This window comes from Leucoraja erinacea, chromosome 1 (genome assembly GCF_028641065.1).
Source record: "Leucoraja erinacea ecotype New England chromosome 1, Leri_hhj_1, whole genome shotgun sequence".
NCBI lineage: Eukaryota > Metazoa > Chordata > Chondrichthyes > Rajiformes > Rajidae > Leucoraja > Leucoraja erinaceus.
Genome location: NC_073377.1, coordinates 103,169,250 through 103,185,848, shown reverse-complemented (window position 1 = coordinate 103,185,848; position 16,599 = coordinate 103,169,250). Strand labels below are relative to the sequence as shown.

The window sequence follows — 16,599 nt, the reverse complement described above, 5'->3', positions numbered from 1 at the left end:
ATCAGCTGCTTCCTCTAGTCCGCTTCCACCAATCATCGGCTTCCTCTAGCCCACTTATTTTGAAGTGTGACTTCTTTTGTCCTATTGGGACTTCCCTTCCTTCCATCATGGACATGGGGTACAAGTGCTGTCTGATTAGAGCTAAGGGCATCACCAGAGCCCCCACACACCCACAATTTGGACTGTTTATACTGCTTAACTCTGGGAGGAGGTACTGCAGCATGAAGAGCGGGACAACCAGGTTCTGCAACAGCTTCATCCCCCAGGCCATAAGATTACTGAACAATCAACAAAACCGAGGCTAGAACTTTTTAAATATCGACACTTTTTAAAAACTTTTTATATATATTTATTTTACAGAACCATGCACACGAGGCATTTTTATGGACACACCTAGCACTTTTTACTATTACCTGATTTTGGAGAGTCAAATGCAACAGAATTTCGTTCAAGGTGCACTGTGTCTAGGTGTATATCTGAATGACAATAAAGTTTTCATTCATTCATTGTAGAGCCTTCTTTGTGGTTGCAGTTTCTATTTCTTCCCTTTGTTGCCTGTACAGATGTGCACACTGACAACAAACTGACTAAAAACAGGAGAAGCAAGTTGTCATTTATTTTCATATTTCTATACCAATTTCACTCCTTTCATTTTCTCATTCATTCCCTATCTCCATATCTGTCCAGTATCCTTGGTCTCGACCCAAAAGGTCACCCATTCCTTCTCTCCATGGATACTGCCTGCCCTGCATATTGTGTCTATCCTTGGTTTAAACCAGCATCTGCAGTTCCTTCCTACACAACCTTGTTGAACTGTTTTCTCTGATTACATGAAATCACGAGCAGCTAATATTCAAAATTGTTAAGGCAAATTTGTTCTCCATCAATGGATGTTTCTGCTTCTGTGCTATGTAATTAAACCAAATTAATGACTGTAAATGGTCAGTATGAAACACAGAAGTAAATACCCTGAAACATTTCAGATCCCATCAGTACAATGCATCATTTAAAACAACAAAAAATCGAATAAATGCCAGTAGAATTGTCCAAACAATGTTACAAACAGCTTCATGCATTCACATACAGAAAATCTCACAACAGCCACTTGTATTAAAGTAATTTATTTGTCCTATTGCAAGTGCCAGTTTTAGCATTTTCACGGCTCATTTATCTTCATCCTCGGGAATTAATCTGTTTGCTTGACAATCTACAATCAATAGTGACATACAATAATCTGTCTGCGATCAGATAATAGTGACATGCAAGGCCTCTGATACAACTGGAGATAGAGAGTACCACCACTTAATAGGTCCTATCCACAACTTTGACAGCAAAGTTATTACCTCCTACGATAAACAGTAAAAACACCAAAATGAATGTCACCAAGTGCCAAAGATGTGAGCACAGCCCAAGAAAACAGTCTCTAAAGTATTTTTAAAGTTTTAGTTCAAAAGGCGACTGTTGCTGTCTTTGACTAAACTCCAGTTAAGGATTACTTGTCTAGGTCAAAAGATAATTTGCCTAGACTGAAATAAAACACGAGGTTGACGGGAATGACAGAAACGGAATTATCACTTTGAAAGATTCTTCATCCACAGTCGGTATGACAAATTAAATTAGGATAGGGTCACAATCCAAGAATAGACTAGAAAATTGTTCCCATCACGCTGATTACAAAGTGAAAGAAACATGCTATGAGAAATATGTTATGTGCTGGAAAGAATGCTGAGAAGATTTATGAGGTAGTGTAGGTGAAACGTTATTCCTTACAGCACAGGATGTTGCAGGGTGGTCTTATAGAGGTGTATAGAATCATGAGGAGAATAGAGAGGGTGAATACAAAGAGTATTTTTTCCCAGTGTAGGGAAGTCGAGAACTCGAGGACATAATTGAAAGGAAATTTTTTTATTGGAATCTGAGAGACATCTTTTTCCATACAGTATATATATAGTGGGTATATGGAATGATGTGACAGATTAAGCAGTTGAGACCGGTACATAACAATATGTAAAATACATTTGATATGTAATGATTAGGAAAGGTTTAGAAGGATATGGTCCCAGTGCGGGCAAATGGGACTAGCTTGGATGCGGCACCTTAGTCGGTATGAATGAGTTTATGCAAATTTTCATGTTGTACGACTCCACAACAAAAGAGATCCGACAGATTATAAATCGTACTTGCATATCTACTTGTACGTCCAATAGAAATTAGTAAAACATTCCAAATCCCCAGTGTTCTAATATTCTACTTCTTATATTCCTCTCTCACTACTCACCCAGCAACTCCCTCCTTTCTCTCCCTACACCCAGGGCTGGATTTAGATGGAGAGGCCTTAGGCTATGCCACTTGTGAGGCCCCTCCCAATCCCCCACCCCCACGACGAGGAAGATGGAAGAGTCCTCCAGATTGGCACCAATGTGCAGCCGAGCATGGCCAATGAGATAAGGGCTGGAAAGTTGCGCTTTTTATTTATTGCCAGTGCTAGTGTCGAGTTATCGGCTTAAAACACTATTATTTTGAAATGGAGGGCAAGGAAAATTACTGATATGTTGTTTAGAGACTGCAGTGCGTTGTGACAGCATATGTAAGAAAGGCCTATGACGGTGTCAAAAATAATATATACTGGGCCCATACGAAACTTTTCAAAAAGGGGGGTGGCATGGCAGGATTACAAAAAATTTATTTGAAATAAGTACACGCAGCCCATATCACAAGCACAAAGCTGAAAGACCCTTGCGGCCGGGATCCAGGGCCGGGAAGCTCTGGAGTTTTAGATGCTCTCTGGAGCATTCCGAGCCTTATTTTGGAGCATTTTTGCACCAAATTTATGACCAATATTTCAGAAATAATTTTGGTTGTCAAGAGTAATAAGTGGTTGGAATGGGATGATTGCGGTCATAGTTGTATACATTTTTTTTAACCAAGAATTGGAGCTGTCCTTGTTGTAATAATCAAGTTATACTGTAAAATGTTATGTAAAATGTTTTAAAGGAGCATGTAAACACTGCAAATAAAATACTGTAAGTTTTTGCAGTAAATAAAACCTTTTTTTAGAAAATGTTTTGTGTGTTGATTTGATTGCCTGTTACTGTTCGACTGTGTTAGTGTGTGCACATTAAAAATATGATGCAAAATGAAAGTCGCAAACTATGGAATACATATTTTTCACTATTGTTAACAAGGAAAAGAAAGCAGTTCCAATTGTTTAATATTATTCATATGGAGGAAAAATATTTGCTCTAAAAACTACCTTAATTTTGCAATCTCACTAAAGATAATCCCCCTTTTCCCCTCTCCCCCCCTCCCCCCTCCCCCTCCTCATCTCTCTCCCCATCCCCTCTCTCTCTCCCTTGCCCCTCTACCCCTTTCTCTCTCCCCTCTCACATCTCTCCCTCTCCCTCTCTCCCACGCAGCGAGACTCCGACTCCGCGCCGCAGACACTGCAGCCCCCCACCCCTGGCCTGGAGAAACGGGCACTCCCGCAACGCAATATTCCACTACTTGCCTGGAGTAGACACCTAGGATCATTGGTAGACAGGATGCATCGAGGTGATTGTGTGGAGTGCAAATGGCGATCTGAATCCGCCCAGGACCACTGCATACGCGCGGAGAGACAGCGTCATTTTGTGTCGCTACTGCGTCACCGGCTTCCCTCAATTGCGTAGGCGCGGATGGTCGCAATTTTTTTCCCCCAAAACTTCCAGCAGGCCAGAACCAGAATTTCGGGTAATTTCCGTCAAAGTAGAAACGGTGATAGCACTCCAATTTTTTTTTTCTCTGGATTTTTTTTACTCTGGGAAAAAAAAACACCTTGGCCAGAGGCTCCCTAGATTTTGAGGCCCTAGGCTTCAGCCTGTGAAGCCTGTAGGTAAATCCAGCCCTGCCGAGGCCCCCCATAGATCTCGAGGCCCTTAGCTTAAGCTTGTGAAGCTTATACGTAAATCCGGCCCTGCCTACACCTCCCAACAAAGGTTGGTTTCATCACTTGGAGTAATAGATCTTACCACAGGTTGTACTCCACAGCAGCACATCAATATGTTGCAGTCTCCACATAAACAAATATAGAAAATCCAATAAAAACTCAGCAGGTCAGGCAATGTCTGCACTGAGAGCATCAGGATCATGACTTGTCATCAAGTCCTGCTTGATCTGCTAGTTACTTCATTCATTGTGGGGGGTTGTCATTTTACAATCACTTCATATTGGATTTATCAACAATTTAAAATATCATTAATTTTGGTGGGTAGAGGTTATTACACAAGACTATAAGAAATATTGTTTTAAAGTCTATTATCAAACAATTTTGATTATTGAATTATAAAGGTCCAGAAACCCTTCCCCACTGGGAAAGATATACTTGATGGCTGATTCATAGTGGGCCAAATGGGTGTATTGTGCACCCCCAGCTCACCATGGCAAAAGTCTTACACGGGAGCAAATGGAGCACCTCTGGTTGGTCAAGGTTTGTAGTGGAAAGGGAACTGAAGAAATGCATCCAACAAGAATGGAAGATCTGGGGTGGATGCATGGGTGAGCTGGGGGTGGTGGAGGCTTCAATAAAGTGACTGTATGGTGTTGAGGAGGGAAGAACCAGATAGTGGCAGGCAGGGGTATTATGCAAGTGGCTGGTGTTATAGTCAATTGGAGTTACAATGATGATAATCTCAAAGAGTACCAGCTGCAAATGCTTAACTGAAAGAACGGCTGACTTCAGCCAATCTGAACTTCATAAGGAATATCAAAGGTTGACAAAAATGCTGGAGAAACTCAACTGATGAGGCAGCATCTATGGTGTGAAGGAATAGGCAATGTTTTGGGTCGAGACCCTCCTTCAGAATATACTCTTTTAAATAACACAAAACACGGCTGTTAGCTGTTCACATTTATTTAAGGGCACTTTCTGAGAGTGGCCAACATTGTCCATTGAACATCCACATTTGATTGACAACCGTAACAGCCGTGTCAACATGTGCAATGCATGTCATTAGACTCGAGCACAATAAATAAGAACTCAGAAGCGATTAAATGAACATCAATAACAGCACAGAAAATGTTCAATAGCTATCTTATTAACATTTCAATGTCAACCACAAATAAATAATGCACCTTGCAATATGTCAGAGCAGTTTAAGAAACATCAAATTTGGAAAAAGTAGCCTTGGAATCCAAAATTGGACGAGCTTGTCACTCGTTAATAAAGTGTAACATTTGGCTACCTGAGGAAATATTGTAAGCTTATTTCCTGATTAACTGGCAATTCTAAAGAAGAAGCAAATTTTGAAAACAATAAAGGACTGATTTTAGCAAGAACTCATACTATTGTGGAAGAAAGCAGTTTCTCAAAAAATTAAGGAACATTATGATTAACATTATAACATGGAAATATGCAACTTTTTCACATAAATTGATTTGTTCGGTGTATGCATTTTGTATGTCAATATCGTCCAGATGTAGTGTGTTTTGAAGGAAATGCATCCTGCAGGAATGGGAGATCTGGGGTGGACGCATGCTTGTATCTACAGAAAGCAGGGAAGGTGGAGGATGGTTCAGTAAGTCATGCTGCAATCCAACATATGTGAATGCAGAGGATAATGTCTTATTTTTCTACAAATAATTGTTCCTGAAAAGCAACTGTAACATCTGAATTATACCGTCACTACATAATATGTAATTTAAAGAATCTGTTTGTTTGATCTACTATAAATCCTACCATATAAATTATTTTAAGGTTATAACTAGCTCAATGAATAAGAGGAAATTAATGTAGATGGGGGATATGTAATTTTTACGTATACATTTGATACAATTCTACATCAGAGCCCCAACAGATAAAATACTGTAAAATTAATGTGACAATGAACAACAAATCCCTCATAAAAACCCACAAATGTTTGACACATGAATATAGTAAACAATTTGTAAAATAAATGAAATGTTATTCATTATGTTATCAGGGTCTGTATGTAAGACTATGCAATTATTGAGGGTCTTGGTGAGACCATATATAAAATACAATATGCATCTTGGTCACCTTACCACAAAAGCCTTAAGGGCCTGTCCCACTTAGGCGACAGCCGGAGAATAGGGTGTCGCCACATGGTCGCGGGTGATGTGGCATGATGCCTGCATTGACGTGAGCTGTTGCCTTAAGTGCCGTGGCCTTTTTCTTGTCGCCGCTTGGTAAACTACAGCTCAGCGTTTAACACCATCATCCCCTCCTAGCTGGTCACCAAGCTCCCACATCTGGGTCTCTGCGCATCCCTCTGCAATTGGATCCTCGACTTCCTCATCCACAGACCACAGTCTGTCTGTATTGGTGAAAATGTGTCATCCTCGATAACAATCAGCACAGGAGCACTTCAAGGCTGCGTGCTCAGCCCCCTGCTGTACTCACTCTATACTTATGACTGTGTAGCCGGACATAGTGCGAACACCATCAAGTTCACCGATGACACCACTGTCGTGGGACAAATCACTGATGGTGACGAGTATAGAAGTGAGATCGACCAATTGACCAAATGGTGCCAGCACAATAACCTGGCTCTCCACACCAGCAAAACCAAGGATCTGATTGTGGACTTTGGAAGGGGTAGGATGGGGACCCACAATCCCATTTATATCAACGGGACGATTGTGTCAAATTCCTGGGCATGCATATTTCCGAAGATCTCTCCTGGTCCCAGCACACTGATGCAATTATAAAGAAAGCACATCAGCGCCTCTACTTCCTGAGAAGATTATGGAGAGTCGGTATGTCAAAGAGGACTCTCGAACCTCTACAGGTGCACAGTAGAGAGCATGCTGACTGGTTGCATTCGGCAACTTGAGCGTCCAGGAGCGGTCTAGGATACAGAAAAGAGTGACCACTGCCCAGTCCATTATCGGCTCTGACCTCCCCAATATCGAAGGGATCTATCGCAGTCGCTGCCTCAAAAAGGCTGCCAACATCATCAAGGACCCACACCATCCTGGCCACACACTCATCTCTCTGCTGCCATCAGGGAGAAGGTACAGGAGCCTGAAATCTGGTACATCCAGATTCAGGAACAGCTTCTTCCCCACAGCCATCAGGCTATTAAACTCGCCATCAAACAAACTCTGAACTATAACAGCCTATTGCACTTTATCTGTTTATTTATGTGTATATATATGGTAAATGCTATATAGACACACTGAACTGTTCTGTATTTATGCTTATGATACTCTGTTGTGCTGCATCAACAAGCAAGAATTTCATTGTCCTATCTGGGACACATGGCAATAAACTCTCTTTTGAAATGTTCAAAACCTCTCGGCGGCAGTTGGCTTGACGTTGCGTGACTTCTCCTGGCCTAGGCGCTGTCGTAGTTTGTTGTAGGCTGTTGCCAGGTTGACGCCATCTGTCATTGGTTGTTGCCGTGTGCTGACTTCGGTGAATTCAAGTGGTGGCAGTCTACGTCAACCAGCGACAGTATCGGCGTCACGAGAAGTCATGTTGCGCTATTTGAAAAAACGTGCACCACTCCACGTCTTCAGTTGGCGCCGTTAGGGTCGTAGCTTGTTGCGGACTGACGTGGACTGATTTTGGCTGTCGTAGGCTGTTGTCTATATCATCGTAAGCTGTCGTGGGTGTTGGCGTGGATTGACGTCGCATGTCGCGAAGAATTGGTACATCGGTTGACGTAGCTTATCGTAGATTGACGTCGACAAGGCCTGTCGTACAGATTGTCATTTAGGACCGGTTTCTCAGTGTCAAGCCATCACAGTGACTTTCGCAAGCTGTCGCCGAATAAGTGGGACAGGCCCTTTAGAATAAGTGCAACTAAGGTTCTTTAAATGAACTCCTACCATAGAAGGATATTGAACATACAGAGATCAAGTAGTTTGGGCTAATATTCTCTGGAGTTCAAGAGAAGGATAGGTGTGCTCAGTCAAACACATAACATTCTTAAAAGGCTTGACAAAAGCTGCTTTCTCTGGCAAGCGAGCTCAGGACTAGAGAATTATCGTCAGAAGGTAAGCCTGAAATTAAGCTAATAAGGCTATAAATTCTTTGAAACATTTTTATATGACATCTATGGATGCTCAGTCCCTAAGTACATTCAACATTGAGGTTGATACAATTATATAGACTAAAATAATCTAGGGATAAGGGGGAAAGAGCAGGAAAATTCAGTTAAGGTCTCAGATCAATCGTGATCCAATAGAGGAGTAGCCATAAGACTCCCGGATACTATTACTTATACGTAAACCTAAACTAACTATGACACTGAAAAGTGGACAAACCAGCCAGAAGAAAGAATGATAATTAAAGTCAGATATTGCATTTAAAGATGGAGAAATTGCAATTTATTTCTAAAAACTGAAAGCAAGTTACTTAACAGACAAGTCAAGCAATCAATCAATAGTTAAATACATAGATAAATAAATAGATCAATAGCTTCAATATGCCCTCTGACTTTAAATCTTCTCAACAGCCCGAGTAATGGAACAGACTATAAAGTAGGTATTATGCTTGGCAATCTCAAATTACAGAAATAATTTTATCCAATTAAAATGGGATTTTTTATTGAATTGATTTTTTTGTTAATTGTCATTACACATTTAAAAATCCCCCAACAAATCGATGCAGATAAAACCAGACAGAAAAAACATGTATTAACATTTACATCTGTGTCAGTCAATAAGTTCCATCTACTCACCACCTATCTAATATTGAACTGAGGAAAATGGTAGCAATAAAATAAATATAAAGATTTTTCCACTGATCTGTATTATAAATGTAATTTCTATATGAATCTAATCATTTTTTATAGTCAAAATCGCCAAATGTACGCAGCTCTGCTGAAAATGCAGGTAGAGATGAGAGGCGAGGCAGCGACGAGCTGAGCCTCCCCTCCGATTGCGCAGCCCCTCAGAAGCTGCATGGAGCGCAGGCAATAAGCGTGTGTCTGTTACTATCTCTATGTATGTTACCAAAGTAACGTGTGCAAACCCCTTCATTACATGGCCTTACCTTCCATAGTCCAGGTAACTTATTTCACATATAAAGATATTAAATTTGTACTCGTAAAACTGCAATGACAAAGCACCACGGGAGGCAGCGATCACATCTGCCTCACAAGGAGGCGTGTCTTGGGGAAGAGGGAGCGTCAATAGGTTCAGCCCACGCAATTGACGCTGCCTCACTCTCCCTCCACATTAGATAGCTTTAGCAGTCGGGGAGCACGGCAACCCGGGGCTGCTCTTAGTGTTGTTACCGATTAGATCCCTCGATTGTCAGAGCCGAGACATCACAGGGCTGCTGCGAGGAAGGGTGCAATGGTACGATGGGGGGGTTCGGCAGCGGTCAGAATGGGACGGCTGCAGGTTATAATGTGCCATCGTTCCTCTCTCCCTTCTCTCCCTCCCCCCATTCTCTCTCCCCATTCTCTCTCATTCTCTCTCTCACTCCCTTCTCTCTCTCTTTCTCTCTCTTCTCTCCCTCTCTCACTTCCCTCTCCCCCTTCTCTCTCCCTTCCTTCCCTTCTCTCTCCCTCCCTCCCAGCCATGGCTCCACCTCTCTCTCTCCTCGGATAGACACGGTGATCAATACAGGGAGGGCTGGGCCACTGATACAAGACAGGGCCTCCCCAGCCATTGACCTCACCGCACCTCACTGGGTTGGGGGAGGGGAGGTGGAGGATGGCTGAACGCACAGGGGAAATTCAGTTTCCTGGTATTTGCAGCATTTAGAAATTGTGTATGAATATAGAGAGCATGAACAAATATGCCAGTTGTAGAAACAAAGAACAGCAGATATTGGTTAACACACAAAATAACACAGTGCTGGAGTAACTGAATTAGTCAGGCAGTATCCCTGGAGAACATGGTGATGTTTTGGGTCGAGACCCTTATTCAGACTGATTGTAAGAGGGATGGAAGGGGAGGGTGTTTGAAAGAAAGCTGTTAAAGGGGAAGGCAGCACAGAGAGTGGCAGGCAATAGGTCGACATATGCGGAGGGGGGGTGGTTGATATGGCAGATGGTTGGAGCAAAGGGCAGAGATAAAAAAGGAAGGAAAGTGTGCTTGCCCCGTTGCTAACCATTGTAATTTCCCCTACCCATTCCCACACCAACCTTTCTGAGTGAGGCCACATGCAAACTGGAGGAACACTTCATATTCCACTTGCGCAGCTTACAACCCACTGGAATGAACATTGAATTGTACAATTTTAGGTAACCCCCCTGCCCCGCTCCTTTCTCTTCAACCCCCACACCCCTTAACCCCTTCCCCCATCCCTCCCTTGTGCACCACCTGGACTCTAATCCATTTCTCCCCTCCACTCATCCCCCCCCCCCCCCCCCCCCCACCCATCCTGACAATTTCCGCCCTCTGGCTTTACAATCCATAACTCTTCAAACCTGTTTCACACGGCACTTCTGCACGCGGCATTACGTCCAGCAGAACAACAGCGGCACAGCGGGAGTCGGGCTCTCCCGTTATGGAGGTGAAAGAACGGACCGTCAGGTAAGCTGACGTTGGTTTCCTTCACAGGGAGCCTTCTGCTGTCCGGCAGAGAAGAAAGGCTCTGCAACAAACCTGTCCCCCGCTCGACTCCACGGAGGAGCGTCCATGGGGGGGGGGGGGGGGGCAGCAACGGAACAGACCTGTCCCCTGCTCGACTCCACGGATGAGCCTTCCTTCAGGGGGGGCAGCAACGGAACAGACCTGTCCCCGCTCGACTCCACGGAGGAGCGTTTCCATCGCGGGGGCAGCAACAAGGCAGTAGGACCGCTTACCCGGCACTCGACCAGGGCCCAGAGCGGACCCCATGGAAAATGTGCCACCCCCCCCCAACGTCACCACCACGTCAGACGACGTGCAACACTCGTTGGACCGGCAGGAAACAGAAGAATACCCATAACCATGGAGGTAGGAGGGTCTGGTTCCTACCAGTATATAGAGTATACTAATACATGGGAGTCTATCACGAGTGATCAGTATATACTCAATGGCATTAGTGAATACAAATACAGTTCATACTAGAAAAATTGCCACCAGGTCAACATTCACCCCAGAGGGTATTTTTATTCTCTCCGTTAAAGAAACAAGAGGGACAAGCTGAACTGGTGAGAATAATTACAAAGGGTGTTATGGGGAAACCTGAACCCTTGCAATTCGTATCAAATATATTCACTAAACCCTAAAAAGATGGCGGATGTCCCATCATCATTGGCTTAACTTCACTAAATATGTTTGTTAAGTATATACATTTCAAAATGGAACCGGTTGTTACTGCCAAACAACTAAATTCCAAAGGATACTTCATGGCAAGCATTCATCTTAAAGATGTTTACCATTTAGTACCATTCACAAGGATCATCGCAGATACCTGAAATTTAACTGGATGGGGCAGCTATAGCAGTTTAAAGCGTTACCCAATGGGCTCACATCAGCCCAAGAGTGTCACCCAGACACTAAAACCAGCTCTGGCAATATTCAGAAGCCAAAAACATATTGTCATGGCATATCTTGATGATATCCTAAATGGTAGGCAAGACCATGAATTTGACTATGTTAGCTGTTCAGCTACCAAACAGTTATTCGAAACCCTGGGGTTGTCTTACATCCAGATAAATCTAAGTTGAAGCCATCCTCTATCATGGACTACTTGGGCTTCACAATTAATTCAGTCTACGTGACTGTAACATTGCCAAGAGACAACATAGTTGAATTGGCACATCGTACAACAATTTAATGGTCAACAAACTACCAACTACTCGACAAGTAACAGAGTAATTGGGATAATGGTAGCAGCATTTCCAGCTACATAATTCGGACATTTGTACCAAAAATGACATACAGGTCATTATGATCGTTTCATGAAGTTAGAAACATAGAAACATAGAAATTAAGTGCAGGAGTAGGCCATTCGGCCCTTCGAGCCTGCACCGCCATTCAATATGATCATGGCTGATCATCCAACTCAGTATCCCGTACCTGCCTTCTCTCCATACCCCCTGATCCCCTTAGCCACAAGAGCCACATCTAACTCCCTCTTAAATATAGCTTAAATATAAAGTTACCCACTGAAGTAATATCAGAACTACAGTGGTAGGCAAAAAACGTTTGACATAGTTTCAGCCTATTATCATCGTTACCACTTACACTGGGCATTAATTATCTGGAGATGTCGGTTATAAATATGCATCACTTGCATGTACGGTTATAAATAGATAATACTACGGTGGTGGCCTACATTAACCATATGGGAGGCATAAAATCGGTATCATGCGACAAGTTGGTCAATACAATTTGGCAAAGGTGTGTCCAAAGACATATTTGGCTATCAGTAACTTACCTACCAGGTAAGCTAAATACAGTGGCAGACACCAGATCACGTAAATTTAATGACAACATCGAATGGACGTTAAAACCCCAAAAATACACATTTTTCACAAAAGTTATCAAGCAATATGGCACGCTAGATATCGATTTATTTGCATCTAGACTAAATCACCAGGTACCTATGTATGTCGCTTGGGAACCAGACCCTGAGGCAGCAGCGGTAGATGCGTTCGCGCTGGATTGGGGACATTTTTCTTCTATTCATTTCCTCCCTTCTGCCTCATCAGTCGGGGGCTACGCACAGTACAAATGGACTCTGCTTCAGGTATTTTGATAGTACCCGACTGGCCTACACAGCCATGGTTCCCAATACTCCATGACATGGTTGTTGGAACTCCGATGGTATTCCCCAGTGACCCAGAGTTATTAACACCCAGTGTTGGGCACAAGCCACCCGTGCCATGAGAAAATCAAACTCCTGGGTTGCAGATGCTGCACAAACCACTTCTGGTTCTGGGATTATCATAACAAACTGTCGACACCATGTCAACATCCCTCTGAACATCCACTAAAAAAACAAAACAAAACAGCACTTGTCCAGCATCAAAAAATGGGAGAAGTACTGCTTGGATACAGGGACCACCTACTCAACCGCTACAGTTACCAACGTACTGGAATTCCTGGCGAACCTTCACCATGATGAAGGACTTCAGCTACAGAGCCATCAACACAGCTAGAATTGCCCTGCCTGTCTATTTAAAACCAGCTCCAGGACAACAGGCCATGGGGTCCCACCTGCTGGTGGTCAAACTAATGAAGGGTATTTACAACTCTAACCCCTAGACCAATGTACACCCATATATGGGATGTCAGTGTGGTCCTGACATACCTCAGGGGATGCCCACCAGCCAGATCCCTCAACCTGAAACCATCTATGCTCAAAACACTCATGTTGATGGCACTTGTAGCTGCACAGAAGGTCCAGTCACTGCACCTATTGCGACTGGACACCATGCTCACAGCTCCAGACCAGATCTCTGTCGTTATCCAGGGAATGATCAAACAGAGAAAACCAGGAACTCCTAACCCAGTCGTGGAATTCCGGGCTTACCCGCCAGAAACAGGGTTATGTGCCATGACCCTATTATCCTACATGGACACAACCAAAATATTCGAGGGAGATGAAAAGCCTTGTGGGTCAGTCATAAAAAACCTTATGGTCGGGTGACGAGCCATTTCGAGATGGCTCAAGCAGGTGCTAAAAGCTGCTGGGATAAAAACTAACATGTACAAAGTTCATTCCACCAGGGCAGCATCCACGTCGACGGCTAAAAGAATGGACGTGCCTATAAACCACATCCTGGCTACAGCAGGATGGTGGGGGGAAAGACCGTTCAGAAATTTTATAATAAGCCGTTGGCAAAACCTGTTTTATTTGCAGGAAAGATTTTACAGACTGCAAATATTTAATTTAAGCCCAGGGGAACAATTTAATTTCTTTGTTGTTATTGTTAAAAAATACCATTGTGTTTTTCTACAAACAGATTCATTGGTTGATTACGATAACACACTTCCTCCCTCAAAGACTTCGGCAGTGATGTAGTAATAACTGTTACACGGTTTGAAATCACAGAGCTTTGAAATCTTCACGGAATCACTCACGTGACTCCGAAGTAAAATAGTAAGATTAAACGAGAACTTACCAGTTTGAAGTTTGATCTGTATTTTATGAGGAGTTACGATGAGGGATTACGTGCCCTCCGCTCCCACCCTCAATAATATGGGTCAAATTCATAAACTGATGTCTCCTTATCTTTACTATGTTTACTTCAATAACTGTGTCTATCTGTGATTCCACACTGCTGCTTTGAAGTATGCTGCGCATGCATGCTGAACGGGTTCTTCACGTAATCCCTCATCGTGACTCCTCATAACATACAGATCAAACTTCAAACTGGTAAGTTCTCATTTAATCTTACTATTAGATAGTACAACACCAGACAGAAATTAAAATGAAAGGGTTCCCTGATATTGTGGAGTCACAGAAATGCCTGTGATTTATATGCCTGAACTATTTGTGCCACACACTTAAGAATGTTAAGATAATTTTTATAAAAGTTTAATGGCAAAGTACTTTGGACTCTGGAATATAAACAGAAAAATGTTGGAAATTCTCAGACCAAGCAAGACGCCAAGAAAGAACAAAGTTGGGAATTCAGGACTATAACCCTTCGTTGGAATAAATGATTATCAAAGATGCACAAAGTGTAAAACCACAAAGAGCTGGAGTAACTCAACGGGACAGGCAGCATCTCTGGAGAGAAGGAATAGGAGACGTTTCCGGTTGAGAACCTTCTTCAGACACATGAAACCAATGTATGTGCAAGGAAAGTGGTGGAGGAAAGGGATTAAATTAGATTCTCAATGGAGTGAAGGACAACAGTAATTTAAATAATATAAAATTAGATGGAGTAAGCCAAAAAAGCACAATAAATGGAATGAGCAAAATATTGTGTCACGTGGCACCAACACTTCCTAGATGACAAATGATGCTCGAATAACATCTTGTTGGTTATGCATCACATGATAAAACCATAGGTCTCAGCATCACAACACTTAAATCACAATCAATCAAGGTGGGAATAATTCTGATAACTCAGGAAATAGAGAAGTTTGTTCAATGTTCAGGCAACATTCATTTAAAACGTTCTAAGTACTATTCATATAAAACTGCTTCATGACATCTTTACAGCAAAAATAAATATTTACATTGCATAACACACTCGCTTTCATAACTCAAATTTTGTTTTTATTTTTATTTTTTAATATTTATTTTTATTAGATACAATTGTACAAAAAGAAAATAATCGACATAAGTTATACAATTTTCGTACTGCTTCAGTTTTAACATTTTATAAACGAATAACTAGATCGGAAACAAAAAAAATAGAAAAAAGGGAAAGTAAGAAAAGAAAAAGAAAAGAAAGAATTTCAAGAAAAACACAAAAAAGAAAAAAGGAAAACCCCAGAGCTAACGAAGGAGCGAAAGAAGTGGAGATATATCCCACTGCCCTTCCATACACTCGCTCACCCGACCCTAGCGTCGGTTTTAAGTTATCTCAAAGTTATCCTGCATCGCTAATCAGTACATTGCATCTTTCTCATAGTTTCAATTTGGAGATAAAGAGTTTGAAAAGTGCTTGACTTTCAATATTTTAACAAATATATGAACAACAGTGTTTCCCCTATATAGAATTAAAATTGGTTGGGGCAGATTATAAGGAACACAACAAATTTTGGACAGCATCTTAAAAGCAAAGCAACAATTGAATGAAATTTGACATGCCAATCACCACCCAAAATTGTATTAACAACATTAATTTCTTCTACCTGCATTTAAGAAGTACATTTGTAACAATAAAAAGTGTTCAACTGAGAAATTACCAATGACTTACCGATATGCAGAGCTTCCCCAGGTCCTTGTGCTGTGGAAAGGGTGATGTCAGTCAGTGCAGATTACAAACATTATGATTTAAGCAAGTGCAAATTTATCAAATCAAGTTTGGTAGTCGGCAATGGTTAAAGTTATTTTATTTTTTCAGTCATTTGCGGGGTTAATCATGTACATGTGTGTATTTTTATATATACATATATTATTTATAGCTACAGATGTACACACAAAACATATATACATATATACGCACGTGTACATATATATGTATATATATATTTACTGAATTTATATTTACCTTCTTGTGATTCTTGTACACATTTCTATGAGCAAAGCCTTTTCCACAAAGTTTGCATTTGTATGGTTTGTCCTCACTATGGATAATTTTATGCGCAGTTACTTGATCGAGACGTTTGAAAGATTTACTGCAGACCTCACAGGTGTAAGGGCGTTTCTCTGTGGAGAACACGCATGAAGTATTAAACTGTCAGTTTGTAAAAGGGGAAAGATGAAAGAACGACTTTATCCACTGAGGGAATCTTGCAATTAAGTCAACACAATTAAGATAAAACCAATTAGACAGACAAGCTGCATGCCTTTTGGATTATGTGCATCAAATTACTTTTGTAGAACAAGCTCGGGTATATCTTCAGCAATTTGCACATCTTAAACTAGGTCTTCTAAATACCAAACTCTCTTTAATTAGCTTCAGTCAAAAGAGAATGACTTCAAAGAAAAGTAGCTTCACACCATGAACATAAATCAGCTCTTTTTCAGATTAGGAAGAGTTAAGAAGCTATGACAAATTTATTTTGTGTTACTTAATCACCAGGAAA

The 16,599-nt window shown here is 41.7% G+C and overlaps 1 protein-coding gene across 2 annotated transcripts in view; it reads right to left on the bottom strand.

Moving 5' to 3' along the window:
• Positions 1-16,599, bottom strand: part of prdm5 (PR domain containing 5) — a 290,483-nt gene that overhangs the window by 166,657 nt on the left and 107,227 nt on the right. The window contains exons 10-11 of one of the 2 annotated variants that reach the window (XM_055640479.1): positions 16,062-16,219; positions 15,768-15,797 (exon numbers count right to left, since the gene is read on the bottom strand). In XM_055640479.1, the coding sequence (XP_055496454.1) occupies positions 15,768-15,797; positions 16,062-16,219 (188 nt within the window). The remainder of the gene's footprint in view (positions 1-15,767; positions 15,798-16,061; positions 16,220-16,599) is intronic. The other variant, XM_055640489.1, reaches the window with a different exon arrangement.